The sequence below is a fragment of the Colias croceus genome, chromosome 12 (assembly GCF_905220415.1).
Source record: "Colias croceus chromosome 12, ilColCroc2.1".
Classification (NCBI taxonomy): Eukaryota; Metazoa; Arthropoda; class Insecta; order Lepidoptera; family Pieridae; genus Colias; species Colias croceus.
Window position 1 is genome coordinate 5,476,808 of NC_059548.1, and position 12,968 is coordinate 5,489,775.

The 12,968-nt window shown below is 33.8% G+C and overlaps 2 protein-coding genes across 3 annotated transcripts in view; both read left to right on the top strand.

The window, feature by feature from the left end:
- Positions 1-12,968, top strand: part of LOC123696097 (BMP and activin membrane-bound inhibitor homolog) — a 63,594-nt gene that overhangs the window by 21,361 nt on the left and 29,265 nt on the right. The window lies entirely within an intron of this gene.
- On the top strand, positions 11,799-12,943 carry LOC123696098. Its single transcript, XM_045642112.1, has 3 exons — positions 11,799-12,275; positions 12,366-12,564; positions 12,687-12,943. The coding sequence occupies exons 1-3, from the start codon at positions 12,271-12,273 to the stop codon at positions 12,897-12,899; spliced, it is 417 nt and encodes a 138-aa protein (XP_045498068.1). The 5' UTR covers positions 11,799-12,270; the 3' UTR covers positions 12,900-12,943.

Genomic DNA, 12,968 nt, shown 5'->3' on the forward strand with positions numbered 1-12,968 from the left:
GCGTTTGCAAAGGACACGCATTGTTTGCAATCGGCGCCGCTCTTGGCGCCGAGCATCCGCTAGTGACGTGCACGGTCGATACAGACATAATAGTCGATGGAAGCGTAAACATTGTCGATATTTAGGACATCACCGCTGATATCTGACTATGTTTACAGAACTGAGTGTTTACGTTATTGCCGAATGTAGGTAAATCATGGCTGAGTAAAATCTTAAAATGAACGTATAATTTATCAATTTGAAGTGTAAGTATATTTATAACAATTTACTTTTTTTGTAATAAACTGTAATAAAGTGCAATGTTTAAATCAATTTCGAAGCTATAAATTCAAGAAATAATAAGTGAAAACATAGACACAAGTTATCACCATGCTAACTAGATACGAAGCCATAGTAATGACGCATAAATTAGATGTAAACTAGGAAAATTGCGACAACATAAGTGGTTAGGCGCCTAAGTTTAAATGTAACTTACTGGGGATTATTCACTTATCGACATAACGAAGTTTTCGCTTGGCTTGTCGCCTGACGACCCCATTCCTGCCGTGGGCGCCAGTCTCGATTAACGATTAGCAACTACACTCATCACTGTCTTTCAAGCTAGCGTTAATTGTTTTCGCCAGTGAATGACCTTTTTTGTTCCTAGACAATACGCCATAAATTCTAGTCCACACTCTACTAAATAGGCTGCAAATGTTCTCTAGGAATAATGCAAATGTTCATTGTTGCCATTTCATAATTAGCCATCAAGTTTTAAAATGGCCTGAGAATGGGTACACTTTATTTCATCCGTCATAAACGTGGCGTCGTATTAATCACTAGTTTTATTTCACGGCTCGCATTACATAGAACTATATCTGTAATTGTCCGCAACGTTGGCGCCACCGGGCTTTGGCCGTCTGCCACTGCAATAACGTATTGTCCCAACGATTAATTTCGAAACCTTTATTGACACTGCGCCCGCGTAAAGTTAATACGATAATCGTAGAACGTCCGAGGCAACTATATAACTAGTGCAAATAGCATAATTACGAAGGTGCTTGTACGTGTTTGTGTTCGAATAAAGTGCTGAGAAAATTGTGTCGTATGAAAATGTTATATATATGTACGAGTGTCGTTTGAAATACGGATATTGCAACACTTCGATAAAATCTGTATGTAGACAGTGCGGGGTCGTGCATGCACTTGGCTTGACGCCATCGGTGACCTCATTGCGTGCCGTTTTTGGCGCCATCGTCGCGATCCCTATCGCATCGATGACATGCCAAATCGTAAACGAAATTTATCGATTCACGAACAACACTATTTCTCGTAGATAAACTTATATTAATAAATGCGAATTAATGCATTGGATTCATAGGTCGTGCTTGTGTGAGTCATTTTATGCGCATTATTTGATTCGTGGTTAGTACAAATGTAGGGGCAAAGGGCAGTTGTCTTGCTTATAAATCTGTCTGTCCGTCTGTCACTTGGGCTAATGCTTGTTATGGGTTATCTTGGAACATTTGTAAGCAGAGGTTTTGTTAGAATGCAGTGTTTACAGGCAACAAAATTATTCACTTTTATGTTAGCAATTAATAATTTGACCTTAAAATAATATGCAATGTATAAATTCATATGTTTTGTTTAAAGCATAATCAGATAGCAGATGTAGGTAGGTACTAATCATGTCTTCAGGAAGTCTCTATATTTTTCTCTATATCAAAGGTTTTCCAATCGAACAACTAGTGCTATAACTTTAAGTGATTCATTTTATAGAATATTTTAAGTATAAAAACTAGACAGTTAGAAACGACGCGACGGCTTGTCTAACGAACTGGTTAACAGTTACTCGTATAATATATAACCTGTGTACCTAAGGCTTTTTAAATTTAATTATTTAGACAGGGCCTGTCGACTGACCGTGGAGTTTTTGTGAAGGCTTATTATTTCTATGTGAACGATTTTCAAATCATTCATATTTGTGAATAAAAACAATACATAATCACGATGAGTTACCCTGATTGCCTAAGCCGATTATAGTTAATTTAATTATTATAATTCATAAGTATCGTGTTGTAGGATAATATAGGTACACATATAGGTTAATTTCTTTCTCAATTGATAAATATCATCCACTAGCTGCTCCGCGTGGTTTCACCCCCGTGGCTCCTCTCCTGTTGATCGTAGCGTGATAATATATAGCCTATAGCCTTCTTCGATAAATGAGCTATCTAACGCCGAAATAATTTTTCAAATCGGACTAGTAGTTCCCGAGATTAGCGCGTTCAAACAAACAAACAAACTCTTCAGTCTTCAGCTTTATAATATTAGTATAGATTATTCTTCGATCTACTTTCTATGATTATAGTTATCAGTTTACACTATCCTATAAGTTTTAAGTCTTACATATTCACACCACAAAATTAAGCAACGAGAGTGGTCGATACATCAACACTGTCCGAAATTGGCACAACAAAGGTCCAATGGCGATCAATTTCACAAATAAATTACCTCCATTAGCCCTCAATAGCTGAGCGTGTTTGTGTCACAGCGTTGAGATGAAATCGTTTATCAAACGTGCCAACAATACATTTGCGTATGAGTTAAGGAGAAGTTTGTATGAGATAAATCGTAAATGTTTTGAAGTTGCGCAGTTTTATTTAGGTATACGTATTGGATAGTTCCTTGAGTTTATATTTGATGGTATTTATTAGGATTTATATAGTTACAATTGGAAATATCTCAGATAATGATAATGTACCTAATGTAAAGAATATATGTACATGTATTTAGATGGATTTGAATCTCTCTTCTGAAAGGCTGTGATAATTAAACGGCCGATTTTTCGGCGTGCCAGTAATACTTATATAAAACATGTTTATTTTTGAACATCATTGACAAATAGGTAAAAGTTATCTATAAAATATATCAATATACCTAGTCTAATGAATATGTAAAACCAGGCTCATATGAAACCACATACGTACACTATCTATAAAATATCGTATAAACGCACTTGTCCAATAAATAAAATCAATCTTTTCGACAGAACGACTGTCCCTTAACTCAAGGTACGTACGTCAATAACACGCATTGAGATCAAATTCAAAATACATAATTAAGTAATCCCGGTGTATACGAAAACAATTTTTCATTGCCCACCCACTAATAAATCATGGTTTGATTTATTATCCCTGTACAGAAATAAATTGTCATCACGATTAGATTTAGTACGATAATAAATAATATTGTTACGCCCTTTTTAAATCATATTTCGCGTACTGTTCTTTTATTATACCAATATGTATTTGTATTAAAAATGATATAGTAAAATTCCATGCTGGACTGTAGGATGAGTAATTCATGGTCAATATATAACCGTTACCTACAATAATTTCATATCATACAATAATTTTATGATTTATAACAACTGTCAACATGTCTTTTTTCATTAAAGTGAATAATAATATCAGTACAAAGATACATCAAACTAACTAGTTATAAGAAGTAGAAGACAAAATAATAGTAATATTTTATAAATAGAGAAATCTGTCCAATGCCTACCCTTTTGCTAACTCACTGTTAAAATAGTTCAGAAATAATACATGTTATGTATAGAGGTTGTAGACCCGTTCTGTGTCTTCTATTTTTTTTTCACAGTTTAAATGGTTCGAAAAACACGCAAGTTTCACTAAAATAATTTTGATATAACCATCACATACTCTTCAATCAATCTTTATGTATCTGCAAATGTACCTTTATAGAAATGAAGAAAGCATTAATATTATTTTATTAGCCAGGAAATCTTGTACCATTATCCAATCGATATTGAAATCGATTCAAAATCAGAACGCCAAATTAAAACATGGCGCCCCAGGATTTACGATGACACGCCGCACACGATCCATGGAGTCACGTTTGCGTTAGGCTTTGAATGCACATTGCGTTACGATAATAGCTAAGTATGTAAAGGTATATAAATAGGCTTTGAATGCACAAAGCGTTTGATGTTGAAAGTCTTGAATAGTTTAATTTGGTAAAGTGTGGATTTGGTAAAGAACATTAACTATCGCTAATGGGATAAAATACACTTAAAATATAAATTAGCATTGCAATTAATATCTAATAACAAAATACGTTAATGTAAGCTTGTACAAAAGCTCTTTCTACATCATATTTGGACACAAAGTACTAAAATCGTTTCTACTTGCCCTTATTTCTGGTTTCCACATAACTATTCACTTAATTAATCCAAGATAGCAGCAAATAAAGCCACGAATAAGAAACATACAGCATTTATTGTCAATTAGAGCTTCCAAAGAATCACCTGTACTCTATATTTAAATTAACCACACAAACTTGAAGCTTAACTGAAATAATTTAAGAACTAAAATCCAGTGCAGCTAGCAGACCTAGATTTCATATCAGATTTGAGCAATGGAATTAAGAACTGTTGCAGTGGACGGTAGATAAGCTTTTAGAGCCCGTTTTAATTATTGGCTTCGAGAAAATAAATAATTAAATCTTTAGTCAATTTCCTTTAAGGTATTAAGGTACACTAGATAGTTACTATACGACAGAATGAATATAACTTAGAGCCTACACGACTTCTATGTAATGCTTCGATATTCTTTAACATTTTTAAATTTAAAATGCGAAATAGGTAAATTACTTGCGAATCAATTGTGTTATTAAAGCAAATTAAAACGTACATATTATAAGATGTGATATATTATCTTAAACCTGTATCAATTAAGTTGTAATTTTGTATGCAAACTGTAGACAGACTGGAATTACTAAAATAAAACTTTATTAAAATATTTTATAGGTAGATAGTGAATTATATAAAAAACATATCAGTATCATAAATTATGGTGTGTGAGTGACCTCTTTTGATAAAGGTCGTGCGAAATAGTAAATTCGAATGTATTTACTATAAAATGCTAGCATTATTATCTATACATATAATAAATCTGTAGAAGGGTCAATTCTGTACATTGAAAATATTGAAAAAATAAATAGCAGGGGGTGTTACTGGATCGATACCAAACCCAAATATGTGATTTAAAAAATTTTTGTCTGTCTGTCTGTCTGTCTGTCTGTCTGTCTGTCTGTATGTGAAGGCATCACGTGAAAACTAGCGGTTCGATTTCGATGAAACTTGGTATAATTATACCTTATTATCCTGGGCGTAAAATAGGATACTTTTTATCCTGGAAAAATACGTAGAAAAAAATTAATCTTAATTTTTCAGTTTTATTCATAGACGTTGTTCCGTAGAACCGCGAACACACGTTACGTATTATTATAGGCCTAGCCGTATTTGGGAATTGGGTCCAATAGATATTTATAAGATGTTATTGACAGAGGTACTCAAAATGGAGAAATAACCATCCACGCGAAGACCGACATCCGCGCGGACGGAGTCGCGGGCGGAAGCTAGTTTTTAATAAAGACTAGCGAGCTAAAATATATAACCGTATAGACTTGCTTTGTTTTGCTTATTATATTTAAATGATTCGAATTGTCATGAATTGAGACAACGATAAAATATAAGTTTCTGCTACTGAATTTGATATACTCGTTAACTTCAATTGTAAGTTACACATAGATTTATACTTAGCCGTCTAGACTGTAGGCTAGTCGTTAGCTACATATAAGTACGTAACAATAAATGGACGCAATTGAGTCCTTGTCTCGTTAAGGACCACATGTCGGTGCGTTTTGACATCTGTGCTGTATGTCTGTCAACAGTTAAATGGTTTGAAACGTTTTTAGAGCTGACAGTTGTTTATAGGGGAATATTTTAAAAGTAGCTCTATGCACCGATGTTTATTATCTGGCCTGTAGCCTTTGTAGTTATATAATATACCTCTAATAGCAGTATAGTATCCCGTCCGATTAGGGCCCTTCTGGCCTCCTCCACTCAAGCGACAGCTCAAGCCGAGATTCGTGGTCCCCGTCAAGGGGGGACGCCCTTGTGCATGTCGCTACCAGGGTGAACCTTCAGTTCACCCCCGCGTTCGCGTTAAAATGTAGAAGCCCTTCTGGCTAACATTGAGAAACATCTTACAAAAAAAAAAAAAAAAAAAAAACAGTATAGTATACATTATAATATGTATCAATGAATATGTAAGACTTGTATCGTACTCGACCGTGATTGTCAACCAGCTATATGTAATTTGCTCTAGAAATTAATAACGTATCATACAATAGAATTTGTTTGAAATGAATAAAACGGTTCGGCGCACAAAAATGTTATACCACAATACAGCGTGGTCCAAAATGGGCGGTTACCCTATAATCAGTAGATACCCCGCGGTCGAATCGTCATTATAGGCTCTTCGTTAGTCCGTCAAATCATAGACCGGTGTTAGCTCATAAAACGATCTCATGTCATTTACCAAATTGCATCGCGTTTCAGGCTTAATTGTGTGTGAACCGAAATGTGTATTTTAAACAAGAAATTCCACATTAAAGTATAGGTTAGAACTGCCATTTGGAACTTTTGGACAATTTTATACGAGGCGCACATTGATATTAAATAATAATGGAATTGTAGACGTTGAGCTTCGGTAATTTCCCGAAATCTTCTAATTCATCTTATTAGGGTAGAATTATTTGCTAGAAACAAAGGTAAGCCGCAACATAAGTAATAATTTTTCATGTATGTTTAGATGTAAATAAATATGTATTTGATTTCTTAGCAAGTTGACTTTAATAAAATAACTATCATATAAGGTTATAACAAATGTTGATTGAAAAATACATATTAAGGCACTTAAGTATCATAACTTTTAGCTAAAAAATATTTATTAATCGACGGATCTAACCAGCTAAACTTACATGTGCAATTAAGTGTATTAAAAGTTAAAACCTCATTTGTACGTAATCACTAAAAAGAAAATCTTAGACAGGTGTCAAGCGTTCACCTGCGCCTGCGCAACTCAAGTGTTTTTACAGAAGAAATTATACATTTCTAGTTTTTCCTAGTTAATTTTGCACCTGCCAGTCTTATCATTCATGTTTGCATCGACTCGATACATACATACTTCTAATGAATCCATTTGCTTTTTATATGAATATTTAACTCATAATAAAGAGAAACATACTCGCAAAAATGTTCGTGGGTTAATTCACTAATTATATTATATTTTATGATGAAACAATTGAATTTTATTCGAAAAAGATAAAACATTTTTTGTACAAGAAATTTATGATGTGACTACATCATCGGTTTGAATTTAATTACCTACACTTTATTCTTCATTTATGTTAATATCAAGAAAAAATATGTTTGATAACGTTGTTGAAACTTTTCATTAATTATTTATTTTCTTCTACTTTCCAGTTCGCTTTATGGTCGGTGCACATAATATTTATAATATGTTCACGTATTTTATTGTGAACGTGATCTCGTTCTAGAATAATAAAATTAATTAAAAAACGTAGCTACAGGAGGGACGTACATTACGCGTTAATATGAAGTATAATAACTCTGAGGCAATAAAAATGATCGTAAAAGTCTAGCTGCCTTATCCCTATCTCTTTGCAAAAACTGGTAACATGTGGTTCGGGATGAACTAGGGGGATATCGCGGTATGTGCGTTCGTATCCGCACTGCTGCAATTTATGGTAACGGTAATTGATAAATTGTTAGTTGAAAACATATCTCGGCATAAGAACATGATGTATGTGCCCATCAAATTGTAACGATCCCGCTTGTATTCGGAAAAAAGCCGAGCCGACAACATATTGTATACAATATACTTTAACTAATTGTATAAATAACAAGTGAGATGCGTTTCATTGATTTGCACTGTGTTGATGTGTGTAATCACATTTAAAATTATAATTGTTAAGTCCAATCGTTTCAAAGCATATTAAAACAACATCACTCGAATAAACGATCTTGAAAAATCTCAATTGAAAACGAGAGTCCACTTTAACAAAAAGTTTGACTCGGTTTCGCATTCCCAAATTAAATTCAATGACCGGCAATTACCCTGTACAATTGCATTCAAACTATTTTAACGGAAGACCTCACAATCGTTTACTTCGAATTAAATAAACAAGGGTGCCGCGGGCAGAGCCGATTGTCGGCGATCTGACGGCAAATAATTGCCGATTTGGCCGACACACGCGAACGCCGTAATTGCAGAAGATTGCGGCCAATTTGCAATAACAAACATTGCTCCGGCCACTGAGGTAATGTAATTTTATGCTCGTTTATCAGATATTAATTTCGGAGATTATGCCGTCGGTTTCTATTGTTTAGTACGAGTATAAATCTTTTGTGGCGTCACATTGTAATGCTACTTTTATTCGAGCTTTATAAGATGCAGTTTATTTTTATGACATTTTAAGTTGATTTGTTTCTACACTTATACCTAGTCCTAGCTCCATCGCCACTAGTCACGGACCAAAAAGCCATTTTACGAACACAAGCCTTACCTTATAAACGAATTTATTTAACAACTCAAACATCAACTCATCTCGTCATCATAACTCTAATGAGTATATCTAAAACAACATCTCGAAGGAACCCGGGCGCCCCGCAGTGTTCTGACCACACGTACTTTACATACAGATTCTTAAATAATTTTGTATGCATACGGTATAATATAATACATAGGCATTAGCGATTTTTAACGTTTTCTTTGTTAGCCAACCATTCTTTGAAACATCACATTTGAGTTATAATTTAAGAAAATATGTAATAGGTTTGAGGTTCGTTCATTCAGACTATTATTGATGCGTTTGTGCTACATAGCGTGCATATTTTCAAATAAATAAAAAGTTCTTTAATTACTTTGTACATACACGATATTTGTGAATCATCTGATGCCCTCATTAATACACACTAAAACACTAAAACAACTAACACTATTTGTATAAAAAACACCCAAGTCAATATGTGTATTATTCTACTCTCTTGTATTCCAAGAAGAATCAATTGACAACTTAGCATTCCTTACTTCCAGCCCTTATAAAAAACAGTTCTCGCATCAGATAATAATAGTCATGCAAAAACAAATAGCTGCAATGTAATCAATGGGGTTAAATGCCGATCGTGCCATTAAACGGATAATTAAACTTGAATCCAATACAGACGTCGAATCAGGCTGAATTGCGTCTATTTAAAGCACACACATCAGCAATGGACGCAGTTCGAGACATTAGTCTTGTGAGTCACTCAATTACCCTATCCATAAATAGCGTATCAAACTTATGTCATATTGTACTTAAGGTTCCCTAATAAACTACTATCATTATGAAAAAACATCGTTGATGCGGTTTACATTATTATTGATTTAAAGCTATGAGATTGTGATGCTTTAACAAATTAAATAGAGAAACAACCTGATCTTATTTTATTTAAATAACTTGATCTATCTCGCTTTTCTCAACCATAATTAGAATAATCGCTCAATTATTGAAATATAAAGTATTAGAATGAATTAATAATAAACTTGTATACCTTCAGAAGGACGAACACTACATTGTATTTTTAGAGTACATAATAATATTATGTGACTCGTTTGCTATTCATATTTAAAATTAAAATCGTATACATATTTAAATTTTAAACCCTTATATTTGATCAAACTTTCATATTAGTCGTTCCTATATTAGTAGTTTCTCAGAAATATTTTTAACACACTTACTTTTACATGACTCTGACCTGTATGTTTGTATGACTCTTTTCGACTCGATTTTCACCCTGTAAACGGTCAGAATTAGATCAAACATTTTGCATCAAGGATCGGTTAGAATACAATAATTTAATCTTATTAAAACGTGTTTTTAACAATATTTATTATTACATAACTACTTATTTAAACTTTGATTTGCACCAATAATGTGCGAGGATGTGTGGCTAGGAACGTGTTTTAAATAACCAATCATATCGCTTCATTTAATTTGAAGTTTGAAGCGTTTGAAGCGAAACTATTGGTTATTTACAAACACACTCCTCGCTGGTCGCTACAAATCTTCGCACATTATTGGCACTTATTGTTGGGAAAGCACCCTTATATCGCTACCGCTCATTACCTGTATCAAACATAAAACAAATATTTGTTGTAATGAACGAGAGAGTGGTTTGTTTTAACGTGAGCGGTGGAAGCTGTTTACAATACTACTTAAACATCTTAAATATTTAGTTTGTACCTTGAGTTTCCTTCTATTCTATTCATTGATAACCTTCAAAATTTTGTGCACTTATTAATCAACTAGCTTTCCTCCCGCGGCTTCGCCCGCGTTTTTAAAGAAATACCCGTATAGTTCCCGTGGGATTTCCGGGATAAAACCTAGCCTATGTTACTCGTGGATAAAATAGCTTTCGAACGGTGAAAGAATTTTTAAAATCGATCCAGTAGTTTATGAGCCTATTCATTACAATCAAACAAACAAACAAACAAACAAAGTTTTCCTCTTTATAATATTAGTGTAGATAAGCGGCTTTAGTAATCTACTAATTAATGGGAAAAGAGATTGTCTTGTCGTGTGTGAGGTGTCAGCTATCTATCTAATTCTTTATGATCGATTTAAATTAGTTCCACTTAATTTAGTTTAAAGAAAAAGCTCAAAGTCTGTAAACATATTAGTTTTATCAGTAACGGAATAAGAGAATTGTGTTAATTACAAAGTTATCACTACTAAATATTTATATGTTAAATATACTAATATAAGCGTTGGTTAATATCTCGAACAAGCTTATTAAATCTTCACCCATAAGTGTTATCAAGCATACTAGATTCACTTTGTTAATTAATCGAAATTTTAACCCAAATTATTGCATAAATTTCATAGAGAATGTCCAGTGTATTTAAATGCTTACGACCTTTGCTCTCAAGTGCTAAGAAGTGTACATATTTCACCGATAAAAAACGCTACTGCCGTACAAATCGGGCACATTAATTAAGTTTTTAATCGGCTACCGTTCACGTAAATGTTAATGTTGTATGTTAATCACTATTAATCATTACACATTCCTAGAAAGTAATGATTTTCAATGAGCTTGAAGCAATGGAGCGATAAATTTGCCCGATGTGAATCTCTTTTTATGTTCGTGTGTGATTAAGAAAGTTAAGTGTTTATTACGCGTTGAAGATGCGATTAGATTTGTTGGATTGCACAATTTTCTACCAAGACATTCTTGGAGTTAACGTAAATTAACTTTAAATGGAATTACCTTCGTATGTAGCTATAAAGTTTGTTGAATTAGTACGTACTAACTTTTACATTTGAACAAAACGGAGAAATAATTAAATCTTTTTACTCGAAGGAGAATTTATTGTAAAAACATAGGTGAGGATAAAATATATATTGGTTTTCAGTATTTTCTTGATGTTTCGTGCATGCGTGTCACGCGAGTCATAATGATAAATGTGTGAGAGAAACTTGATAATTATTTCTTAACTATTTTAACGATTTCTTCGAAGTGATATTATGATGACCGCTCTGCTAGGCTATTCTGTAAAAAACGCGCCCGAACTCGCATCTCACCTGAGTGAGTCGACTCACTTCACTTTCGAACGTTCGAGTTTTTGGTTTCGCATTCTGTAAACATCCGCTCGGCAGAGGCGAAGCGAAGTGAGTCTCACTTCGAAACTCACTTGCCTAGTGAAGGGATCTTATAGATTTGAATTTATCGACATTGTTATTATCTTTAAAATGCGGCAATTTAACACATATTGAAGACATAATAACACTTTAGTATTGTACCGTGGGTGGAATTAAACTAAAATTGCAATTTTACACTGATAAATTCTTTAAAATCAAAATAATACTAGCGTCACTGAAAAAAAAAAGGACGATTGTCTGTGGTTCGTTTGACGTTTGTTTATTTCTCAAGTGGTTTTTTGTACCTAATTTTAAAGTGTTTCGTGTTGCATTCTTTCTAAAAGTTTTGTTGGAGTTTTTTTGGCTTTATTAAGTTGTTGTGTAATTGGTGTTGTAGCGACGACAAGCCAATTTACGAGTTATCGAATTTCAAGTGTAGTACCTACTAAGAAAGTTCACACCACAGGTTCACACGGTAACCCGTATATAAACAGTTTGTGCGCTATGCATTGACTTTGTACGGGCTTGTCGGGACGCGGGTTGGTCGCATAGGTTGAATATTAATTACATACGGATAAATATATGTAGTTAACGAAATATATTAATATAACCTGTGCCTAGTTATTTCATTCTTTCATTACACCCGCATATAACAAGCCCCTACAGTGTTAAACGTGTTGCATAAATTATTTAAAGGAGAAAACTGCAAAAATAACAACTATGAGGTGAGTAATGTGATTCTTGTATTTAACTAAAATATAATCTTAAACAACAAGCTTATTGAAATATTTAACTTAAAATCTTAAACATTGTAGCTCCTCGGAAAGGTCGTCTCATCCCTCCCGTGCCCAAGTAGAGTATCTAGTCGACTATCTTGGCAAACATCCTAGCTTAGCCAAGGGTTTTTCAAAAGTCCCGAGCGCTAGAGACGAAGCTAGAAAAACATGGGAGGAGTTGACTATTAAATTAAATAGCTTGGGAGGCTGCACTAAAACATGGAAACAGTGGACAAAGGTAGGCAATAGGCAATATACAACACAATAATATACACAATAGGCATATAGTAAACTATTTATTCATCTTATACCGTGTAGGTATCTGGCTTACATATTAATAAACTTTTAATTTTGCTTTAGTATTGGTCTGACAAAAAGAGTGCCGTGAAGAAAAAAGCTGCCCTACGATACCGGGCACGCAATAAGACTGGTGGTGGATGTGAATCGGTGGTGGAGCTTTCAGAGGTGGAGGAGAAAATACTTACATTAATGGGCGGGGAAGGTTTTGCAATTGGTGATAGGCATTTGGAAATTAATCCATTTGAAGTAAGCTATTGTTATCAATTTTGTTGATCCGATACATGTATGTATGTAAAATATAATTATTCAATGTCATGTTCTTTTTTTAGGAAATCCCCGTCC